The 25,000-nt window shown below is 38.7% G+C and overlaps 2 protein-coding genes across 7 annotated transcripts in view; one reads left to right on the top strand and one right to left on the bottom strand.

Annotated features, from left to right (window-relative positions):
- The window catches only part of otud5a (OTU deubiquitinase 5a), a 30,722-nt gene extending 20,601 nt beyond the window's left edge, over positions 1 to 10,121 (bottom strand). For all 6 annotated transcript variants that reach the window (XM_079673961.1, XM_079673964.1, XM_079673965.1 and 3 more), the window contains exon 1: positions 9,305 to 10,121. In XM_079673961.1, the coding sequence (XP_079530087.1) occupies positions 9,305 to 9,820 (516 nt within the window). In that variant the 5' untranslated portion in view covers positions 9,821 to 10,121. The remainder of the gene's footprint in view (positions 1 to 9,304) is intronic.
- Positions 10,122 to 17,934: 7,813 nt separating this feature from the next.
- LOC307037694 (uncharacterized protein) lies at positions 17,935 to 24,399 on the top strand (the record flags this gene model as incomplete). The annotated part of the gene is made up of 5 exons (XM_079678751.1): positions 17,935 to 17,980; positions 18,407 to 18,633; positions 20,612 to 20,768; positions 23,059 to 23,301; positions 24,246 to 24,399. 4 exons carry the CDS (start codon positions 17,935 to 17,937, stop codon positions 23,109 to 23,111), a joined length of 483 nt encoding a protein of 160 aa, XP_079534877.1. The 3' UTR covers positions 23,112 to 23,301; positions 24,246 to 24,399.
- Between the last annotated feature and the right edge of the window lie 601 nt (positions 24,400 to 25,000).

Here is a 25,000-nt window from a genome sequence, read left to right as displayed (position 1 = left end):
CAACTCCAAATGTTTTGAGCGATGTTCGCAAAAGCTACTTGAGCGGCGTGATGCCGTTATTGTTATGTCTTGACTGTGCAATAAAACAAACAAACTGGCGAAGCTTTATTTATTGTGTCCCACCCCAAATTTGCAGAATAGAAGAATGTGAGAGCAGACAGGTGTCGATGGTTGAATTTATCTACAATGTTGCAACCTTGTGCAGCAATGGCAGGGGCAGAAACACAAGTCTTACGGCCCGTCTACACTACAGGCATCAAAAAATCTTGAAGCTGGGCGTGTCTGAGGCTTGGCGATTTCTCGCGCCCAAGGCGACCAACAACCAATCAGGAATCTCCCGTCCGCCCCCGGCATACAAAAAGCAAAAAAAAGCCCGCTTCTTCACCTACCAGTTTCACCAACCGTCTCTGCCACCTCCCGCCATGCCTGGTTCCTCCGGTTTAGGTCCCGGTAGGTGAACAGAGTACAGTCATACAGGACTGGGACACTTGCCACGGCAATGATTAATTTATCCTCCATTTTATGACATATGGAAAATAGTCAAGACCTGCGGTATCAGCATACACGCGGTTTGATTGGCTAGCGCTTGTACTGGCGGGAATTGCATAAACGGGATTTGATTGGCTGATGATCGAGCCTCAAAAGTTGAACATTGAACATTGTTCAACTTTTGATGCCGATAGATGCTCGTGATGCTTGCAAAGCCATGCTCCCCACAATGCAGTTCGGCGAAGATTTCAAATCTTCTACGTCACCCCATTCAAGTGAATGGGCGAAGCGTTGAAAGCATTTTTTTTATGCCTGTGTGTGGACGGGCCGTCACACACAGAAACACAAGTAATTAATCATGTCATTTGTTTTAGATAAATAAGGGAAAACACCAAACAACAGTTAATGTCCTTTTCCAAAATCAGCCTGAGGGGGTAATATATAATAAACACATAAAGATAAAGTCCATTGTTATAATGGGGTATTCTATTTGTAAATGACCCTTATAACCCAGCCTCATGGTGCACATGATTCTTTGCTTGGACCTTTTGTTGGTTTGAGTCATTTGAGATCGGATTCTAGTAGGGACATAAACACGTATCTTAGGAAGATATGAACTTCATCTTGGTGAAGTTGATGCTGAATTCACTATTTAGTAGATAATCATGTGACACTTTATCTTTGCACTACGGTCTGTCTGCTGAGCCTACCTATTATATATATATATAATGTACAGCGGGTGGGCTTTATACCCCCTCCCTCGTTTAGTTATTCTTCTCTCGTTTTTTTTGTACTCGCCGTGAAGTGGTTTTGCGGCCTGCCAGTAAACCCAGAGAAGAAGAAGACGAAGTGATATCAGCGTAATCTTGCCTCAGGGAAAGTACTGCGGTGTGAATGCGATTGGCACTAGCCCCCTGGCGGATTCAGTGCCGTGGTACTTTAGTGTCGGCACTAAAGTACGGCAAGTCCTGCGGTGTGAAAGCGGCTAATGGGATCTCTCCATAGGATTTTTGAAAATATCTGGAAATAAGGTCTGTGGTTGAGATTAGGGCTGCTCGATTACGGCAAAAAGCATAATCTCGATTATTAAAAACGATTATCCATTTACTTTGAAAACATCCATTTATTGAAAAAAAATGTGAACAGTATGTTTTTAACAGTTGATTACCCTGAACTTTAAGTATAACTCAACTGAAAAACCAATAAAAACCAATAATTAAAAAAATAATCGTTTTATTTCGATTATGTTGTTTTCATAATCGCTGCAAGCCAAAATCGTAATTGCGATTAAAATACGATTAATTGAGCAGCCCTAGTTGACACAAATTGAAGAGACGGATCACGTTTTGTTCTACGACATTAAATCCATCAGCAGTGACCCCACTGGTGATCTCTGAAGAGTTGACGTGTCTGAGAAACGATGGTTGTTACCAAGTGGCTGAATAGGACTACAGAAGTCGTGGAGGCCGTTGTACGTCATTACGCCGAACACGTAAACACTCCTCTAAGTTAGTTTCTGTTCTGCTTGAAAGCAAGTCCCTGCCTCCTGCAGACTGTTCAAACAAACGCTTCAACTCGTACCATCTAGAATCTGTATGTTTGAATATGGATCTCAAGTTGGCGTGACGTTGAAGTCGTGCTGCTGGACTCGGCTGTAGTTCCTTTATAGCTTAACGTTAGCATTTTGCTTCTGGACATTAGATTTATGATTCGAACATTATAAAAGTAGGGTAGACATGTGGAGATTATCCGGCTGAACAAAACGTGCATTTATCAAACAGGTTCGTTTTCACAGATCCTATTTCGAGCTATTTTCCAAAATCCTATGGAGAAATTGCATTGCTTTTTGTCGAAGGAACCGGAAGGAGTTCACTTCCGGGTTTTAGGACGCGTCACTGTGACACTCTATTAGGTCCGACTTTAGCTGACTTGATAGAAAGTTTATGAAAATATCATTTGATTTATATTTTTGTATTGAATCTAAGAGCCTGATTTTTTTTATTATGCTTCCATGGAAACCTTCTTAAGTTCAACTGTAAATAGATGAAGCTGAATATAGAATAGAAATATGGCCACTTTCTGGTTAAAACTGTCATTTCTGACCCTGAAAATGTCAGAAATTCATTCAGCCTCCTCCAATTCCAGCTCAAAAACTCATTCAAAACTGTCCAAATCGGCCAAGCCATTTTTTAACTGTTGTCTGCATATGCCAATTATTGCAACTTATGCTAATTGTGGAAATTACCCAACATATGCAGGTTAGCATCCGGCAGTTTCTATGCACTAATATACATTTCTAACATTAAAGGTCACCTATTGTGCAAAATCCCCTTCCTCATGTCTCCTCTACATCAACATGTGTCCCCTCTTCTACATGTCTCTTCTACATCAACATGTGTCCCCTCTTCTACATGTCTCTTCTACATCAACATGTTTCCCCTCTTCTTCATGTCTCTTCTACATCAACATGTGTCCCCTCTTCTTCATGTCTCTTCTACATCAACATATGTCCCCTCTTCTTCATGTCTCTTCTACATCAACATATGTCCCCTCTTCTTCATGTCTCTTCTACATCAACATGTGTCCCCTCTTCTTCATGTCTCTTCTACATCAACATATGTCCCCTCTTCTTCATGTCTCTTCTACATCAACATGTGTCCCCTCTTCTTCATGTCTCTTCTACATCAACATATGTCCCCTCTTCTTCATGTCTCTTCTACATCAACATGTGTCCCCTCTTCTTCATGTCTCTTCTACATCAACATATGTCCCCTCTTCTTCATGTCTCTTCTACATCAACATGTGTCCCCTCTTCTTCATGTCTCTTCTTCATCAACATGTGTCCCCTCTTCTTCATGTCTCTTCTACATCAACATGTGTCCCCTCTTCTTCATGTCTCTTCTACATCAACATATGTCCCCTCTTCTTCAAGTCTCTTCTACATCAACATGTGTCCCCTCTTCTTCATGTCTCTTCTACATCAACATGTGTCCCCTCTTCTTCATGTCTCTTCTACATCAACATGTGTCCCCTCTTCTTCATGTCTCTTCTACATCAACATGTGTCCCCTCTTCTTCATGTCTCTTCTACATCAACATGTGTCCCCTCTTCTTCATGTCTCTTCTACATCAACATGTGTCCCCTCTTCTTCATGTCTCTTCTTCATCAACATGTGTCCCCTCTTCTTCATGTCTCTTCTACATCAACATGTGTCCCCTCTTCTTCATGTCTCTTCTACATCAACATATGTCCCCTCTTCTTCAAGTCTCTTCTACATCAACATGTGTCCCCTCTTCTTCATGTCTCTTCTACATCAACATGTGTCCCCTCTTCTTCATGTCTCTTCTACATCAACATGTGTCCCCTCTTCTTCATGTCTCTTCTATATCAACATGTGTCCCCTCTTCTTCATGTCTCTTCTACATCAACATGTGTCCCCTCTTCTTCATGTCTCTTCTACATCAACATATGTCCCCTCTTCTTCAAGTCTCTTCTACATCAACATGTGTCCCCTCTTCTTCATGTCTCTTCTACATCAACATGTGTCCCCTCTTCTTCATGTCTCTTCTACATCAACATGTGTCCCCTCTTCTTCATGTCTCTTCTATATCAACATGTGTCCCCTCTTCTTCATGTCTCTTCTATATCAACATGTGTCTCTTCTACATCAACAAGTTTCAGGAACAAAGATTCTCTCTCTTTTTGATCCATTTCTATAAAAACCTGTCTGAAAATGAGCTGATCAGATTTTGGCCACTTATGATGTCATAACGATGTATTTGTCTTGTGTAACCATTAGCCAATCAGCAACCAAGGTAACCCCCCCCCCCCCCCACCTTATCACCTGAATCTCCTCTAGAACAACAATGAGTTCTTTGTAACCAAATGTCTCTCAGAGGGGCGTGGGGAGGGGCTCCTTATTTTCATCTAAAGTAACAGACAGAGAATCAGCACTTTGGAAACAGGGCTGAAACAGAGGGGATTATGGGTAATGCTGCAATGATCTGTTTGGTGTTTCAGCCAATCAGAGACAGGTTCTGTATATATCTGAGACCTGTAATATATTGATGAAAAACAGTATGATAGGGGACCTTTAAAGGTTGGGGTAGTCAACATGTCCGGGTTCACAGTGCTGCATACGAGACTGTTATAATTGCGACTCGGTCTGTGTGGACACGGCTTGTATCTCACATTCGCTCAGCAACATCGTAATCCATCTTGTTTAAACACAAAGAAAAAAGTAAGATATTGAGAATACCCCGCTAAAATCTGCGTTTGAAAAATCTATTCTGATCATTGAAACGCTTTGTATGAAGTCATTAATGCTTAAAATGTGTGCATGCATGCATCAATAAACACTATTAAAGCCTCCAGAAACCACACTGACCAATCAGAACTAATGGAATAGGAGATGTAAAAGCAATAAATAACTTTAGTAAAAAGAACATAACCGATGGCAGTGAAGTTAGATAGATAAACATAATGTACATTTTCAAAATCAAATAACCGGTTTTCATTAGATTGTAGAGAAATGTACGTTTACATGACATGTTACTTGTTAGACGCTTTAACCCAAATCGACTTCCATACTCAATACTGTGGACAATCCCCACAGGAGCACTTTGGGGTGAAGTGTCTCAGGGACACAACGACATGCTGACTGCAGTGGGGTTTGAAACCTGTGACCCCCTGATCCGAAAACACAACCCACTGCACCACACGCCTCCCGCCTTCTATAAACTTGTAAAGGAAAGTTCAAAGAATGTACAGCTTGTGTATCTCAATAGCTTGTTAAAGGATGAGATGGAACTAAAACCCCCCCACACCGCCCCCCCCCGTTAGGCGCTACAGACATCGAACAACCAGAATCTGATGAAGAGTTAAATCCGTTTCACACGATCAATATCCCCACAGCACCAAACAGCTCACACTATAGATCACAGGGTAACACTTTCTCACTGCCGACCAGGCACGTGCACACATCATCAAAGTGGGCTTGAGCCCCTGCCCTTTTTCTTCCTCCAGAGAAAGTCCCCTTTTTTTGTTTTAAATAAATGAATGTCTCCTGCTGTCTGCGCAGTTTCCCTTTCCAAAAAGATATTGATTGAATACAAAATAAAAATATCAGGTCGGGAGATTCGACTGAGAAGTTCCGATGCTCTCTCTACTAGGGATGGGAACGATTCATCGAAATGATTCAGGTATTAGAATATGAGAATATGAGATATGAATATTTTTATTGTAATTAATTTTTTTGGGAGGGGTGCCTAAGTTGATTACATATTATCAAATGGAATAATTTGATACATACGACAGTGCCATAGCTAAGTGTGTTAGGTCTAAAGGTGTGTTTTGCTCCGCTCACCGGCCCCTCACAGCGGGCAGAGCTGCAGGTGCTGATCTCTCTCTCTCTCTCTCGCGTCCGGTTATATTTCACTCGTGTTTATGTCCAAATCCATCAGATCTAGCTAGTTCTAGCTGATGACATGGCTGCTGCCCCTCGCTACATGCAGATCACGCAGACTCAAACCTCATCTTATGCCCAAATTCCAGCTGAGATTCCCTAACCCGTTATGTTGTTCTTGTTTGATCCCTCTTTCATTTAAAAACCAAGTTATGTTTTAAGCATGAAAGCTGTAGGCCTATAGCTGTCAACTGTTCAAACTGTGATCACCAGTTCAATACATTTGACAAATTGGACTTGAACATGTATTTATTTATTTTTCAAAATTAAAAATGTTTCCCATATTTATTCTTTTTTTTTTATAAAATGGACGTTTCGGTTAATCGGTGAACCGTTTTTTGGGGTTGAATATTCAAATATACATTTGCTTTCAAATTCCCATCCCTACTCTCTACCCTCCCTCCCTACACGTATCCACAGCGACCTTGGCAGTCCCTTCAGACAGACAGGTAGCAGCACCTCCCACTTCACAGTCCCTTCAGACAGACAGGTAGCAGCACCTCCCACTTTACTGTCCCTTCAGACAGACAGACAGCAGCACCTCCCACCTTACAGTCCCTTCAGACAGACAGGTAGCAGCACCTCCCAGTCCCCTCAGACAGACAGACAGCAGCACCTTCCACCTTACAGTCCTTTCAGACAGACAGGTGTAAGCACCTCCCAGTCCCCTCAGACAGACAGACAACAGCACCTTCCACCTTACAGTCCCTTCAGACAGACAGGTAGCAGCACCTCCCAGTCCCCTCAGACAGACAGACAGCAGCACCTTCCACCTTACAGTCCCTTCAGACAGACAGGTAGCAGCACCTTCCACCTTACAGTCCTTTCAGACAGACAGGTGTAAGCACCTCCCACTTCACAGTCCTTTCAGACAGACAGGTGTAAGCACCTCCCACTTTACTGTCCCTTCAGACAGACAGGTGTAAGCACCTCCCACTTTACTGTCCCTTCAGACAGACAGGTGTAAGCACCTCCCACTTTACTGTCCCATGTTATGCCGGCTTTTCTTGGCTTGTTTGAAGGTGAGTGGAGAGATGAACAAATGACTAAGCTGCCAGTGCCTCGAGTTTACAGCTAATAAGCCAAAAACAAATAGGCATTGCAGGTGAAAAGGATAAAACTAAAAACACATCACCTCACAACTTCCCCAGATAGCTACTATAGAAGACCATTGTCTCTGTGTTAGCTGATTATTTTGTAGAATTCTGTTGAGTATTAAACAATTGCGTGAGTGTATTAAAATAAATTGGTCAGTAAGTCAGAGATGTGCAACTATATTTAACTTTTTGTTTTAAAACATTTTTTTATCAATGATTATGGGAAGAGCCCTTTTTCTCACTTGAGCTTCCGCCCCCCAAAATGTCTGTGCACGTCCCTTCTGCCAATACAAATCTAAATATAGACACACACACATATATATATATATATATATCACATGTATACAATCCACTCATTTAGCATGTATTTTTGTTTACGCGCAATTTTTAGATGAAAACGTACCTAACACTTGACTTTTATTTATATATATGTTAATCTTGGTCCTTGCTGCTTTTATACATATGTATATACCTATGTTTTCACACAGATATATATACAGGGTAAATTAATGAATCCTGACGTCAAATGTAAGACCTTTTTTAAGACCCTTTCCATACATTTTAAGACCTCATCGCCACTTCGAGTTTTAACCGTTTACCTTGGCGACACACTTCACCTCACATTCACTACAGTATTGATTGCCCTCCCTCCTTATCTTCCAACCATTTGGACGCAGACTTGCATTTCCCCATAACGATGTTGTTTAACAACCGGCGTAAACGGACCTTCTCGTGCTATCAAGCAGTGAGCGTGCGATGTCCTGTTCAGATGACGTCAAACCCAACGGGATGCCATAAATAAAACTACACAGAATCACACTACACACCTACGCAATGATTACATTCAGGCAGACTGTAGAATACAACCTCTTTGATACTTATTGAAAACAAGCTACAAAAAGCAATACCTTGGAAAATGCCATTTAATACTTTTTAATAGCCTTAATTTTCGCTAAATTGATTGATCAACTTGTAATACTTTTTAAGACCCCCTGGTCTATTATTGACCTTTAGTTAACTACCAGGCATGTTTTAACACATTGAGAGCAATGCAAAAAAGACGTGATGTTTGTTTACATATTGGCCAATACAAGTAATTATCCTATTATACCCATTTAAATTGTGGACTATTGACTGTATTTGCCCACATCTTTTTTTTTTTATGTTCGTGAGTTTTGAATGAGGACTGTCACATTAATAAACATTTAAAAAAACACCCTGACCAGCTACAAAAGGCACGTTATGAAAGCTCTTGACATTAAAAAAAAAAGGCAAATGAAGACGTACTTAATCAGGCAGTCATACGTTGATAAAGGATATCAATTATCTTGGTTTTGTTTTTTTAATTGGCTTATGTTTTAAATTGCCGTAAAGCAATGAGAGCTGCAGCATTCTGAACGGTGTCGAACACAAATAAGTTATAAATCCTGAAAGATAATATACTGTTTCATGTAATGTTCGTTTACATAATTGGCCAATAAAAGTGATTTTTGTACTCTTTTGACATTCAGGATTTTGTTTGTGAGTTTTGCATGAGGACTGTCACATTAATAATAAACATTTAAAACACACCCTGACCAGCTACAAAAGGCACGTTATGAAAGCTCTTGACATTTAAAAAAAAAGGCAAATGAACAATACTACCTACTTAACTTTTTCTACTATATATTTTACTTTTACGCCTTTTTTATAGTATATTCATTGTTTTTTTAATTGGCTTTTGTTTTAAATTGACACACCAGAGACATTAAAGCTGCATTCTATACATAAAAGTTGCCAACAAAAAACGTTATGAATCCTGAAAGCTAATACAACCATGTACTGTTTCATGTGATGTTTGTTTACATAATTGACCAATACAAGTGATTATTTTATACTTATTTAAATCCCTTTTGAGTTGAATAAATGTAACTTATTGTTTTGTAAAACTTTTGACATTCAGGATTATTGAGATTTGAATGAGTACTGTCTCATTAATAAACGTGATCCCTTTTTATAGTATAATAATTCTGTTTTTATTCACTTTTTTCAATGTTGTTGTTTTTAATTGCCTTTTGTTTCAAATAACCAGACCGTAGAGACATGTTGGCTGCAATCTAACTATGAAAGGTACCGAAAAAGAAATCTAGTTATGAATCCTGAAAGCTAATACAGCCGTTTAGTGTTTCATGTGATCCTTGTTTATATACCAGCTGTTTAGCCACATTAGCTTAGCACAGGCTTCTTTCTTGCTAAGCTACCGTTAGCTCCCTACCTGCTCCACCGTCGCCGGGTCCATCGATTGCAACCGGGCCGCGTTTTCGTACTCGTCCTCGCTGTTGTTCCCGGCTCCTTCCTCGGTGTCCTGGCCGCTGGTGCCCCCCCCTGGTCCGGTAACCCCCGGTTGGCCTCCTCCGGTGAGAGCCGCCACCACCCCGGCGGAGCAGCTACCTTGTTGTGTCTGCCTTCTCCTCTTACTGAGCCCGGGCCCGGAGCAGCAGCTGCCACTAGAGCCGCCGGAAGACACCGCTAAGGAACCGGGCACCATGGGGCTGTCTGTCGGTCCTCCGGGAGACACGGAGCCAACGGGCGGCGGAGAGGCCTGTTGCGGCCGGGTGCTCGCCTCGATGCCCCGCCGGTCTGAGGGCGGAGCGGGCGGGTAGGACCAGGGCGGCGGAGAGGCTCTCTGCCGGGCTCCGGAGCGACCGGGGTGAGCTTCCGGACCGGTCCTACTGTCATCATCCGACACACCGACCCCAGAACTGGGCTTCTTCTTCGGGAGAATCGTCATGGTGTGTATGTGTGTATGTGTATATGTGTATGTGTGTGTGTGTATATGTGTGTTGGGGGGGGGGGGGGGGGGTCAGAGGGCGATGAGTCCTCCCTTTCTGGATCAAACTGTTCGGTATGTTCGCCCTCCGGCCCGGCCGTTCGGTAAAAATCACCGAGTTAAGGCGATTAAAAAACCGGAACCGATCAGAGGACCGGCGACTCGGCTTCTTTTCGACGGTTTAGAGGAACAAAAACATCTTCCCGTTTCTCTCCAGCCGTTCGTCCAGTCCGCAAAACATCAACACAATCTGACGGAGGGCCGTGACGTCACTTCCTGGTCTCGACGGGATTTTTTTCCCCTTTTTTTACGTCAAGCCGTTAATCAGATCTTTATTTTGATTATTTGAGAATGCATTTGGTCAACAAAGAGACTATTTATTTAGGATTAACACTTAAATGGATTTTTAAAAACTATTGTTTCACATTATCGTACAATGTACTTTTTCTATCTTAATATATATAAATATAATTGTTTTGTTCATTGTAATTTTAAAATTATTTAACTAATATATTAAGAAAAAAGACGACATTATATTTTTTAGGTTCTTAATTATATGGATTGTAAAATGAGGTTTGTATATTTCAGGATTGTGTGCAATTTGTGTTTGTATACATCTTTTATTTGTATTTCATTCATCAGATCTTCATTTTGATGATGTCTCTGATTAATTTTGTAAACCAATACAATATTTATTTAGGATAAGACTTATATGGATTGTGAAATACTGTTTGATTACATTTGTATTTGTGAAATACTGTTTGATTAAATTTGTATTTGACTTGTAGTACATTGTACTATATATTTACATGTATTTCTTTTAAATGTGATTTCATTTGGTTCATCAGATCTTTATTTTGATGATTTCACTGAGAGGTTTAGAAAAACAAAGACACTATTTATTTAGGATTTATATGGATTGTTGAATACTGTTTTTTTTTCTTCACATTTTGGTTTTGTAGGAAGTACAATGTAAACTTTCTATGTGAAAGGGGACCTATCGTGCTAAATGCACTTTTTGATGTCTTTTATACATAAATATGTGTGTGTCAGGGAACTCACGCAGTATCAGAAAATAAAACCTTTTCTCTTTTCCTACCGACATATTTTAAAAACGGGGGTACAACGAGCGGATACAGATTTGCTGCCGAATCGATATGACGTCAAATTGGCGGCGTACCCACAGAAAGTTGCTATCAGAAACAATGCCTGACATGTTTTGGACGTAATATGATCTGTGTTTACATTAGCCTCGCTAACACTCAGAGCTAACCTTTACTATAGAGCACATGTGTTTTAAAAAGCAGGAATTAAAAAAGGAACTCACCTTGTGATAAACCCGCAAGAGAAAAAGCATTTGAGCTCCATACTGTTTCAGAGATAATCCTTGACGTGGTTTAGAACAGGATGGCGTTTTATCACAGCAGAATTTAACTTTATCTCCGGTAGAATTCTGAGCAGGCATTAGCTCCGCCTCCTCTTTTTTTTTTCAAGCTCAGGACCCAAAATCCGCGTTTTGTCTAACAGCTGGAATAGAGGGGTATGAGCAGTATTAGGCATGGCTACAATGGGTGATCTGTTTGTGATTTCAAGCTAAACAATTCACAGACATGTTTTGTATGGAACTTCAATATATTTTTCCAATATAGCATAATAGGTCCACTTTAAAATATATTTATTTATTTTTGTTTTTTTCAAGGGATTTATTAAATAATTTATAATAATAAAAAAAAGACAAAATCAAAATGTTCAGGCTCTAAATTACATGGATTGTAAAATGCCGTTTATATTTTCATCTTTTTTTATATGTAGTGCGCAATGTATGTTTATATACATCTTTTGTTTTATTTGAATTCATTCATCTCATCTTTAATTTGATGATTTCTCTGATTCTTTTAGTAAACAAAGACTCTATTTGATTAGGATAATACTTTATATGGATTGTGAAATACTGTTCGATTAAATGTGTATTTGACTTATATTACACATTCATGTTTATGTATTATGAATTATAAGGATTTTAATTACAGGTTCATTTTTCATCTTTATTTTATATCGAGTGCAACGTAAATATTTTATGTATATAATTATATTATTCTAATACATTAGATTATTCAGGATTGGAATTTTTACTGTATTGTAAAATATATTACATTGCATTTAGCTGACACTTTTATACAAAGCGATTTACAATAAGTACATTCGACCAGGAAGACAAAACCTTGAAGAAAAGAGAATCATATAAGTACATCAGGTTTGGCCAAACATTTCAAGTGCTACTCAACTGGCTTTAGATCAGCCAGTCCTTTATTAGTATATAAGTGCTTTGTTAGTAATTCTATCGATCGAAGTGGAGTCTAAAGAGATGAGTTTTCAGTCTGAAGAAGATGTGTAAGCTTTCTGCTGTCCTGATTTCAATGGGGAGCTCATTCCACCATTTTGGAGCCAGGATAGCAAACCCACGTGTTTCTGCTGATGGGAACTTGGGTCCCCCTCGCAGTGCGGGTGCAGCGAGCCGTTTGGCTGATGCAGAGCGGAGTGCAGGCGCTGGGGTGTACAGTTTACAGCAGTGGTCGCCAACCAGTCGATCGCGATCGACCGGTCGATCGTGAGTGTGGTGCGGGTAGATCGCGGACCGTTAAAAAAAAAAGTAACAAAAGAAAGAAAAATTAAATTAAAATAATAACTTTTGAAAAATACGTTTTTAGATGTAAACCTACCATCCACCACCCCGTTAGAAGGTGCCACTTGATTGACATATATTTGAGACACCTCAATAATATAATACATTAACCGTGCTTTACGTGAACCTCATCATGAGTCATAACACAAGAGAGGACGGCAGGACTGTAATTTCCCGTGTTCAGTGAATGCAACAGAGGCAAGTCACCAGACCAATCAGAGAGTTGCATGGAAATACACGTGTGCTTGTGTCATTCAAGCTCGGCTCTGTGTGTGTGTGGCAATAGCGCATTTAGGGAGAGAGGGGGAGAGAAGGGGAGAGAGGGACCGGTGCTAGCGGGGACCGTGATGTTAGCATCTGGTTAGCTAGCTGCACTAACGGACATAAGGACCTGTCTCCACAACAAGCTGGAGGAGAGTCCTCCCCTGTCAGACTGAGGGGCTCAGGTGAGCTAAAGGACTCTCTGAGTGTTTAGAACGGTTTTGTCACAAATTATTCAAAAGATTATTTCCACGGCACACCTTCATATGATCATTATAGTTATACAAACAATAAGAGAATAAATGAAAAACAGGTATGAAATAGCCTACTATATGGCAGTAAAACAAGATTACAGTTTGAAAGGGGAGTGATTTGTGAAATATCCATAAAGAAAAAGAAAATCTGTTTACAGTTCTGTTTCATCTGGGTGTTGAGAGATGTATCCATAGATCTCTTCATGTTGCTCTCAAAGTGCACCAGATTGATGCTTTCAACTTCAATATTTAAAAAAAAATCTTCCCGGGGGAGCATCCCCCCGGACCCCCCTAGAGGAGGTGAGGACCTAGAGGAGGTGAGTACCCCCCTAGAAGAGGTGAGGTCTGCCCCCCACTCATAAAAAATAGCACTTTACCCCTGCCTATATGCCTTGAGCTGATTATGGAGCCTTCATTGTAACAGTAATTCAGATGCAATTAGCCTATATAAAAGGCCTCAAATTGGAAGCATTGTCTGGGCCGTCTTTTTCACTCAATTCTGCAATAGGTAGATCTCGCCTTTCACCTAGGCCGAGGTCGGTGATCTTGGGCTTAAAAAGGTTGGTGACCACTGGTTTACAGTATAGAGTGTATATTTGTCTTGTTTCTTTTTAGTGATTGGCACCTCCTTGTGGTCATTTTGATTTGTTTGTGTTTCTTTGTAGCAGTGGTGTTATAACATTTACTTAAGTACTGTACTTAGGTAACATTTTGAGGTAGACTACTTGTACTTTACTTGAGTATTTCCATGTTTTGCTACGTTGTACTTCTACTCCACTACAGTTCAGAGGTAAATGGTGCACTTCTACTCCACTACATGTATTTAATACCTTTAGTTACTTCTCAGATCTGGATGAATGATGTGAAATATAATCAAGTGTTAAATCAGACTTTAGTTCCACCTGGAGTAAATCCACAAGCTATCCTGCAGTATACAAAGTCATTCAATCTAGCTGCACCTTTACCAGCTTTGAGAACACTTTCATGATCAATCATTATAAAACATATCATATATATTATTCTGAAATGGACCAATCTGCACACTGACTACTTTTACTGCTACTTTCACTATATTTTGATGAGAATACTTTTCTACTTTTACTTGAGGAACATTTTGAATGCAGGACTTTTACTGTAACAGAGTATTCCTACACTCTGGTACTTCTACTTTTACTCAAGTACAAGATCTGAATACTTCTACTTTTACTCAAGTATAAGATCTGAGTACTTCTACTTTTACTGAAGTACAAGACCTGAGTACTTCTACTTTTACTCAAGTACAAGATCTGAGTACTTCTACTTTTACTGAAGTACAAGATCTGAGTACTTCTACTTTTACTGAAGTACAAGATCTGAGTACTTCTACTTTTACTGAAGTACAAGATCTGAGTACTTCTACTTGTACTGAAGTACAAGATCTGAGTACTTCTCCCCCTCTGCGTTGGAGTAGTTCTGCTTGTCCTCTCCTCATTACCGGGGGATTTAGAGCAACAAGCACCTCAAATGTGTCTTATTAATTAATTACTTTACACCTCTGCCGTTAATAATGTGTTTATTCTATATTTTATTACATTTGTCATATGCAAGTATGTAGGCTTTACTTAACCTTACACATCACTTTACTACTTCATTTGCACTTCCAGTTAAATGCTAACTGTATTTAGTTAAATCTCTTCTAAATCCAATCTATTTATTATAAGATTCTAACAGAGTTGTTTGACATCTTGAAGGGTTTGGACGATTCTTCCACCTCTGAGCAGAAGTGTTTACTGAAATTATTTGCATACTGAATTATTTCTTGCAGGTTCAACTACACGTCCGACTGAACCAGTTTGTGGAGAGAATAACTTGACAGGAATGTGTGAGAACATCAGGTGTGTGTGTGTGTGTGTGTGTGTGTGTGTGTGTGTGTGTGTGTGTGTGTGTGTGTGTGTGTGTGTGTGTGTGTGTGTGTGTGTGTGTGTGTGTGTGTGTGTGTGTGTGTGTGTGTGTGTGTGTGTGTGTGTGTGTGTGTGTGTGTGTGTGTGTGTGTGTGTGTGTGTGTGTGTGGGGGGGGGGGGGGATGTCAGGAGAGATATTTGTGTAAAGCTCAAGAGACAGATAATCACTTGGTTTCCTTAGAGCAGCGTCCACTCTTCGTCTGCGTAGAAACGGTTTCTCCTGAGCAGTAAGTATAATCAGGAAATATGTTTAAATGTCATCTGTGATTGTATATATTATATATTTAGATTCATTACTCATGCATTAATGTAAAAAGAAGCATTTGACTGCTTTAGTTGCTTCTGTAAGAGTGCATTTGATTCCTATTAGTAGAGTATTGTAAGAGGGTGCTACAGTTGTGAATATCATGTATGTAAGAAAGGCGTGGAAACATACATTATGCACTTATTGCAATGAACTTCAAAAAAGACAAAGGAAAGGAAAGATCCCTTTGTTGATGAAGAAGGCAGTGGAGAGTAATTACAAGAGTTGATCAATACTGTTACCGTGTTTGCCTGTTTTTAATGTTTATTACAGTAATAGCTTTTAATTATACAAACATTGCTTCAAAATAGTTAAAATCTGCCCTCAGTTCAAAGAGTTATTCGTGGCATTTCCATTATTAAAGTTACAGGAATAAAGCTATGACGTTTATTTAGATTATCGGTAAATTGCATTATGAAATCCTGTTTTCAGCCCCTTAAATTTGAAGTTTTGCTACTTTTCTCTGTTCTATATCCAGGGCCGTCCCTGGCCAACTTGAGGCCCCACGCAAAGTTATATGATGAGGCCCTCTGTTTCGCGAGCGTCGACGGGGGGGTTGGTGGGTGCTAGTGGAGCCTCGCAGCAGCGAAACCGTGCCGCGCCACACTAATTGCGCTGCATAACCGCTTAGGTGCGCCGCATTTTCGGCTCAGATTACGCCCCCTCCGCAAGGTGAGGCCCCCTCCGCAAGGTGAGGCCCCACGCAGTCTGCATGATCGACCTGTAGGGACGGACGGCTGTCTATATCATATAAAATCAATTAGGGATTAGGGAAAATACATTTAAAGACTTCAACGTGGACCTTTTTAGAAACTGGGATGGACATTTTCACTACTTTATGAATTTCCTAGACCAAAGGCTTAATGGATGATGAGAAGAATTCAGTGCTAATAATGTTTGTTTCCTCAGATCTGAGTTGATCATTATGTTGATCTGCAGCTCTTTATATTTAATATTATTACCTAGACGTCTCCTGCTTTCGTACAGAGCTTCATTTATTCATGTAACACAGAATCAGATCTGGAAGGGGAGTTGTGATATTATATTTTTGGTAAACACAGAGAAAAACAGGCTGTTAACTTCCTCTCTGCTGTGGAAAAACACCAAAGGCTTAAAATCTAAGTGATGCTCGTTGGGTTCTTTAGTTTGAGGAATCTGTCAGAATTGCCGAAAAGTACTCATTACCTTTACAGCAGAAATGACTGCAGGGGTTTTTAACCTGTTGAGCCTTTAAGTAAAAAAAAAAGTGTAATATGAGTTTCAAAAATATTTCAGATTGTTTGACCTTTCTGCTGCTGTTCATACTTTCCACGTGTTTTAAAAAAAAAAGTGAATACAAAATTTGTAATGCACTATTCCTACAATAATAATACTCAAATAGGTTTAATAAAGAGATAGAGATTATTATATTTTCAATGCAATCATTAACTGCCATAAAAGTACTGTAAAAAAACACAATAAAGTTCACGATTAAGTGTTAAGTGTGGAAGGGAAGAGGGTTTTAATGTTGAAAGACAGATGACATTTTTTGTATCACTTTCTTTCTCTGATTAACCTGTTTACGGGGTTCGTGTAAATGTACTGAATGGGACGTTTATATTGAGCATGACTATCTAGTATGACTTTAAAATGATGTTAGCATAACTTAAGCATGATGTGCGCATGGGCTTCAGCATGACATTTTCATGCAAGATGTTGGTGTGACATTAGCTAGATGTTATTTTACTGTAAGCAGGACATTAGCTTGATGTTAGCTTACTGTAAGCAGGACATTAGCATGATAATCACATCACTTTAGCACGTCTTAAGCATAAGGTTAAATCAACATTAGCATGTTGTTATCATAACTTTAGCAGGACATTTGTATGCGTGATGTTAGTGACTTTAGCTTGATGTTAGCTTAATGTTAGCAAAACATTAGCATTACTTTTGAACGAGGAAGACTTTAGCATGACTTTAACATGTTGTTATCATGACTTCAACATGACATTTTCATATATGACGTTAGTGTGACTTTAGCTTCATGTTAGCTTAATGTTGGCAAGACAGCATTAGTTTTTCATGGGCAAGACTTTAGCAATATTACTTTAACATGATGTAAGGCAAGGCAAGTTTATTTATATAGCGCTTTTCAACACAAGGCAATTCAAAGCGCTTTACAAAAAATGAAAGACATTAAGAAAATGGCATTTAAAATCAGTCATTAAAAGAAAAGCTAATAAAAGAAACATTAAAAGAAAAAATACATGGACAAAAGTTACAGTGCAGTCTAAGATATGAATAGTTCAATTAAAAGCAGCGACAAAAAGAAAAGTCTTCAGCCTGGATTTAAAAGTAGTAAGATGTAAGCATGACTTTAGCATGACTTTAACATGATGTTGGTACGAAGTTAGCATGATGATAGCATGACTTTAGCATGACTTTAACATGAAGATAGCATGATGTTAGCATGACATTAACATGAAGATAGCATGATGATAGCATGACTTTAACATGAAGATAGCATGATGTTAGCATGACTTTAGCGTGACTTTAACATTATTTTGGTACGAAGTTAGCATGAAGTTAGCATGATGTTAGCCTGATGCTCACATGTGCCTCCTCCATCTCTCCGTCAGCTGACTTCCTCCAACATGCTCCGTCTCCTGCTCTTCCTGGCTGCTCTCAGTCAGCTGACAGGTAAACACACCTGACCTCATCTAACTCCTCCCACAACGTCTAAACTCAGAGCACAGAAAATGTTTTATATAATAAGCACTTTTATCTTGAATTACTAGAAACACCTTTTCATGTAAATATTATTACTATAAAGTGTTTGCCCATAATCTCTTAATTTCATGACATTTCTGCAAATATTTATTATATTTGGAGCTTAATCATTATCTGTTTATGACATTTTAAAACATGCATTTCAAAATCTTCATACCATAAATCTTCTTGTAATTTTTTCGGTAAATATTGAAATCTTAACCTCAAAATATTACCACTTTGTTAAAAAGAAATTACAGCAGTTAACATATTATTACTTTTGGGCATAAGAATAGCACTTCTTTTTTTATCCTGCCCAACATTTGAAGCTCTTCCTGCTTTTTTCTGTGTCTGCAGATGGGACCCCGAGACTCTGCACTGTGTCCGGCCCGTCCGTAATTGATTTCAACGGCGATATTGCCTTTGTCCGGGATCGCTGTGCGTACACTTTGTTATCCAGATCTGGCCTCGAGGTGATGGCCCTCTTTAAGGAGCGCCGCCGTGAAGACGTCAGTTTCTTAGACCAAGTGATTCTGCGTTACAACGGCATTGACTTTAACCTCGGACAAGGCGGGATAGTACAAGTAAGTTACCTACAAAAAGTGACACCAATGTTTACATTTTTTTTCAAGAATGTGTGACTGACTGTTCCCTTGGAGAATAATGGAATCATGTAACCAACATTTTGAAGGACGTTTAGATATAAAGGGTTATCATGATATAAGACAGGAACAACTGGGTGTCATCAGCATACAATTTTATTTATTTATAGAAGGACCATGCATACAAAAACATTAATCTCAGCAAAGAGAAGAGATGCAATATGCCAGATTATAGCTAATAGCTCATTTCCATCTGTGGTCCTCAGATATCGAAACCACCAAAAAGAAACATAAAAAAAGACCTACAGTAAAGCATCTACAAAGAGACGTAAAACAAACACTTACAGGTGCAACAAAAGAGATGTCAATCATCAAAATTGACCTTGGGGGGCCAGAGATATGGAAAATCCACCCAATTCTTTTTTTAAATCTCACAAAAAAGGTCAAAGGCCACTTGTTTTGCATCAATCTTGATACAGGGTTCTTATTATATGTTATAGTTTGGATTCCTAAAGCTTTTAGTCTACCATCCCATCATTCAAGGGTGGTTTTCACTATAAGTAAGGTTTTTTTCTTTGGACGGACTCTATAATTTACATTATTTGACTATGTTCAATCTGAATTTACTTTAAAATAAAAAAGATCTATATTGATTCTGACTTTTCTACATCCAACTCACAGGTTTATCATTGCTTTGAGAACAAAGATGATTAATTTACCCCTTTTAGAAGTGAAGATATAGTCAATTGTTCTGGGAATGTCATTTTCGAGCCTGAGGCCTGAAAAACAGGCTCGGGGCTTAACAGGTTGAACAGAAGAGGCCCCAAGATGGAGCCTTGAGGAACCCCACATGTCATATTTGTTAGCTCAGATGTGAATTTACCATCCAAGTTGTTTCTGTCCTTTAAGTAGGATTCAAACCAATTTAGAACTGTTGCCGAAAGTCCCACCCAGTTTTCCAGTCGGTCCTGTAATATGTTGTGGTCAACAGTGTCAAACGCACTGAGATCTAATAATACTAACACTGAAGTTCTGCCACTGTCTGTGTTTAAGTGGATGTCATTGAAGACCTTTACAAGAGCAGTGTCAGTGCTGTGGTTTGGACGAAAGCCAGACAGGAACACATCAAAACAGTTATTTAAATACAAGAAATTACTCAGCTGTTGAAAAACTACTTTTTCAAAGATTTTACCTAGAAATGGGAGGTTTGATATGGGCCTGTAATTGTTCATTACTGAAGCGTCTAGATTATTCTTTTTTAAGAGTGGTTTACTGCAGTTTTCAGGGCCTGTGGGAAAACACCTGAGTGAAGAGACTTGTTTACTATATGAAGTAGATCTGAGGCCATGCAATGAAAAACATCCTAGACAAAAGGGAGTCTAGATTTAAAGAGGTATTATGATATAAGACAGGAACAACTGGGTGTCATCGGCATACAATGAGATATCGAATACACCAAAAACAAAGACAAAAAAAGTCTACAGATACCTAAAACATCTACAATGACACGTAAAACAAACACATACCGGCCAACAACGTCTGCAATGATTTGCTAGATGTAGAACGACCAGAAAACACACAACAAAAATAACAACAAAGGAACTACAGAACAAACAAAAAAGACGCAATTCGAACACAAAGAGATACAAAAATGCAAGCTTTATTCGAATACAAAGAGGTGCCGCACAACCATAAAGATATTCAAAAAACTAAAGAGAGAGGCAAAGAACGTCAAACAAATTTAAAGTTACCACAAAGAGATTCTCAACGACAATAAAAAGATGCAAAAGAAACAACAAAGAAACTTAAGAAGACGTAAAAGAGGTCTCGAAAAGTGTTTCTCGCCCTTACTAAAGTTTTGACGGGATTCCTTGCTTTAATTCTGAGACGTTTCATAAACACAGAATCAAATTCAACTTTACAAAATGTTCAGCAGTGTTTGTGATCTCTGATTCTGCAGCAGGACGGCACTACGCTGACTCTGAACTCCACCCAGAAGACCGTGCAGGGCGTGAAGCTCTCAAAGGACGTGGACGGAGTCACCGCCGAAGTGCCAATCGGCAACAACGTCACCACCATCGTGTTCGACGGCACCACCGCACAGATCCTCCTGATAGGTGCAGAAAAAAGTGTTTGATTATGAGAGACAAATATATATGTCCTCCTGATTCAAACCAGAATTATAGTGACAGGCCGAGATGGTAAAAGTAAAGAGGCTTTGAAATGTACTTCAGTAAAAAGTACCCATAACTAGCAGCTGTTTTAAAGAGTACCTGACCTCCCTTTATATTAATAGAACAATAATGTCATTGTTAGCTAATGAATGTTTCCATGGTGACCAACGGCAACATGACAACGTTTTCATTGGTCCCTCTTCTTTAGAGAAGACCAGGAAATGATGGATACACGGATCGTGTTCAAATCAATAGGCACGCAATGACTCTAAAGAATAATGATCACGCCACCAAACACACATTCAGACTAAAGGAACCAGCCTGTTTGGAAAATGAGAGAAGTAGAAAGTACAGGTATTTGAGTTCAACATGTAAGAAGTAGAAAGTACAGGTATTTGTGTTCAACATGTAAGAAGTAGAAAGTACAGGTATTTGTGTTCAACATGTAAGAAGTAGAAAGTACAGGTATTTGTGTTCAACATGTAAGAAGTAGAAAGTACAGGTATTTGTGTTCAACATGTAAGAAGTAGAAAGTACAGGTATTTGAGTTCAACATGTAAGAAGTAGAAAGTACAGGTATTTGAGTTCAACATGTAAGAAGTAGAAAGTACAGGTATTTGTGTTCAAAGTGTAAGAAGTAGAAAGTACAGGTATTTGAGTTCAACATGTAAGAAGTAGAAAGTACAGGTATTTGTGTTCAACATGTAAGAAGTAGAAAGTACAGGTATTTGAGTTCAACATGTAAGAAGTAGAAAGTACAGGTATTTGTGTTCAAAGTGTAAGAAGTAGAAAGTACAGGTATTTGAGTTCAACATGTAAGAAGTAGAAAGTACAGGTATTTGTGTTCAACATGGAAGAAGTAGAAAGTACAGGTATTTGTGTTCAACATGTAAGAAGTAGAAAGTACAGGTATTTGTGTTCAAAGTGTAAGAAGTAGAAAGTACAGGTATTTGTGTTCAACATGTAAGAAGTAGAAAGTACAGGTATTTGTGTTCAAAGTGTAAGAAGTAGAAAGTACAGGTATTTGAGTTCAACATGTAAGAAGTAGAAAGTACAGGTATTTGTGTTCAACATGTAAGAAGTAGAAAGTACAGGTATTTGTGTTCAAAGTGTAAGAAGTAGAAAGTACAGGTATTTGTGTTCAACATGTAAGAAGTAGAAAGTACAGGTATTTGTGTTCAAAGTGTGAGAAGTAGAAAGTACAGGTATTTGAGTTCAACATGTAAGAAGTAGAAAGTACAGGTATTTGTGTTCAACATGTAAGAAGTAGAAAGTACAGGTATTTGTGTTCAACATGTAAGAAGTAGAAAGTACAGGTATTTGTGTTCAACATGTAAGAAGTAGAAAGTACAGGTATTTGGGTTCAACATGTGAGAAGTAGAAAGTACAGGTATTTGAGTTCAACATGTAAGAAGTAGAAAGTACAGGTATTTGTGTTCAACATGTAAGAAGTAGAAAGTACAGGTATTTGTGTTCAACATGTAAGAAGTAGAAAGTACAGGTGTTTGTGTTCAACATGTAAGAAGTAGAAAGTACAGGTATTTGAGTTCAACATGTAAGAAGTAGAAAGTACAGGTATTTGAGTTCAACATGTAAGAAGTAGAAAGTACAGGTATTTGTGTTCAACATGTAAGAAGTAGAAAGTACAGGTATTTGAGTTCAAAATGTAAGAAGTAGAAAGTACAGGTATTTGTGTTCAACATGTAAGAAGTAGAAAGTACAGGTATTTGTGTTCAACATGTGAGAAGTAGAAAGTACAGGTATTTGAGTTCAACATGTAAGAAGTAGAAAGTACAGGTATTTGTGTTCAACATGTAAGAAGTAGAAAGTACAGGTATTTGTGTTCAACATGTGAGAAGTAGAAAGTACAGGTATTTGAGTTCAACATGTAAGAAGTAGAAAGTACAGGTATTTGTGTTCAACATGTAAGAAGTAGAAAGTACAGGTATTTGTGTTCAGCATGGAAACATTCATTAGCTAACAATGACATTATTGTTCTATTAATATAAAGGGAGGTCAGGTACTCTTTAAAACAGCTGCTAGTTATGGGTACTTTTTACTGAAGTACATTTCAAAGCCCTCTTTACTTTGACTTGAGTAAAGAAGTTTAGTCAGTACTTCTAATTTCACCAGAGTATTTTTCAACACAAGTATCTGTACTTCTACTTGAGGAAAGGATGTGTGTACTTTTTCCATCTCTGTTAAAACTCGACTATGTGTGTGTGATCTGCAGCTCAGCGATGCAGCAGATTCAGTCTGGATCCTGGAACTACACCCTGTCTATGAACATGTGTACGGACATCACGTGCACTAAAGAGTTTGACTTCTCTGACGGGGTCCAGATGGATCGGACCATCTACATGAGCATGGACGCCGTAGGGCTGGACGGAAACATCCTCACCCTCGTCGTGGAGGAAGCCTTCGCGACCGACAACACCGGAGGCATAACTCAGAGATATGACCTTATCATAGACGGGTGAGTGGTGGTCTTTTTTAAAAAATAATTTAGCTTTAGCTTAACAACGTTACTGCTAAAGTCAGAGTCAACTTTATTGTCAATCTTTCAGTTTGTGTGTACAGACAGAGAGATCGAAATACCGTTTCCCACAATCCCGAATTGACACGATTCATTTTTAACTCAAAAATATATTTTATTTATATATAAGACTAAAGCTGCAAACTTAAGGCTACAAACTAAATCACTTAATAGGAAAACTTCCATAATAAACAAAAGATCACTAGGTTCTACTAGGTTGCTCAAAAGACTCAGATTACAGACATGGACTCGACGTGGAGATAAGACGAAATGGCACAAGACAAAGGGAGACAAGGGCTATATATACACACACATGAGGTAATGGGGCACAGGTGGAAACAATCAGGGGCAGGAACAACAATCAGGCTGACAGGTGACACACAGGGGCAGGAAGGGAAGACACCTGAAACGAGAGGGTAGAGTCATTTACCAAAATAAAACGGAAGGTGACAAGACTAGGAACACAAGACATTAAACTCAAAGGATTTGAACGCTGAAACCTTACACGACTATAACAACGAATGTATATAAAAATATGTATGCAAATATGTATATCTTATATATATATATACACAAAATCAACAGACACATTTACATATGCACACATTAAGACCTGAATAAAACACAACAGTCAATATATACAAAAACAACAGTCACTTCAATATCTTTGACGTGTAATAATGAAAATGTATTGGTTTTTATTTTCTGTAATATTCAATAATCCAATGGCTTTCTATCGAAGGAACCAGGCTTGACACTAGCTTCAGGGTTAGCAGTCCTCACGGGTCCAAAATCCAAGTCCTTGTAACGTCAGCCTACAAAAACAAACTGCACGACTCTATTTGTAGTTTATCAGGAGGTCAAACTTCTGTGTTTTCTCACAGCTGCGTGAACCCGGAGGACGATACGGTGAAAACGGTGTTTAACAAAAACGGAGGAACTATGATAGCCTTCCAGATGTTTCAGTTCAAAGGAAGCAACAGCGGCCTGGACCTGGGCTTCAAGATGAAGCTGTGTCTGACGAGGGACAAAAAGTGCATGCCGGTAAAAAAACAAAAACACAAACAGATTAGCTTAGCTACACCAGCTAAAGACACATCTATTTAGATTAGCTTTTTATTAGCAACCCCCCACTTTAAATGTTCTTTTAGTCTTTATTATTTACCTACCTTTATATTGTTTTATTATTTTATAGGTCTTAATCGTTTTATTTTTATTGTTCTTAACAAATAATCTGAGGGAATTTCTTGTTTATTTCTAACTTGTGATGTGTCGCCATTTCGTAAAGCACTTTGAGCTGCATGAGTTTTATGAAAGTGCTATATAAATGAAGCTTTATTATTATTACAATAGCAATTAGCTTTTATTACTCTTTGTCTAATTTGGATGTAAATTGTATTAGCTTACATATTTATTAGCATTTAATGTAGGTTTGCCCTATTAGCAGCTCCAGCTTAAACTGTAGTGATAGATGTGGACAACTATGACTGGAATACTTTAATGAAGTGTAATGTAATGAAGTACATTTACTCAAGTGTTTTTGTTAAGTGCAGTTTTGAATACTTCACTTGAACATTTTCAATGGACCTATCATGCAAAATGCACTTTCTGATGTCTTTTATACATAAATATGTGTCCC

This window comes from Notothenia rossii, assembly GCF_949606895.1.
Source record: "Notothenia rossii genome assembly, chromosome: 4".
NCBI classification, from domain to species: domain Eukaryota; kingdom Metazoa; phylum Chordata; class Actinopteri; order Perciformes; family Nototheniidae; genus Notothenia; species Notothenia rossii.
Note: the sequence above shows the minus strand (reverse complement) of the source record. Positions and strands in the feature narration are given on the sequence as shown.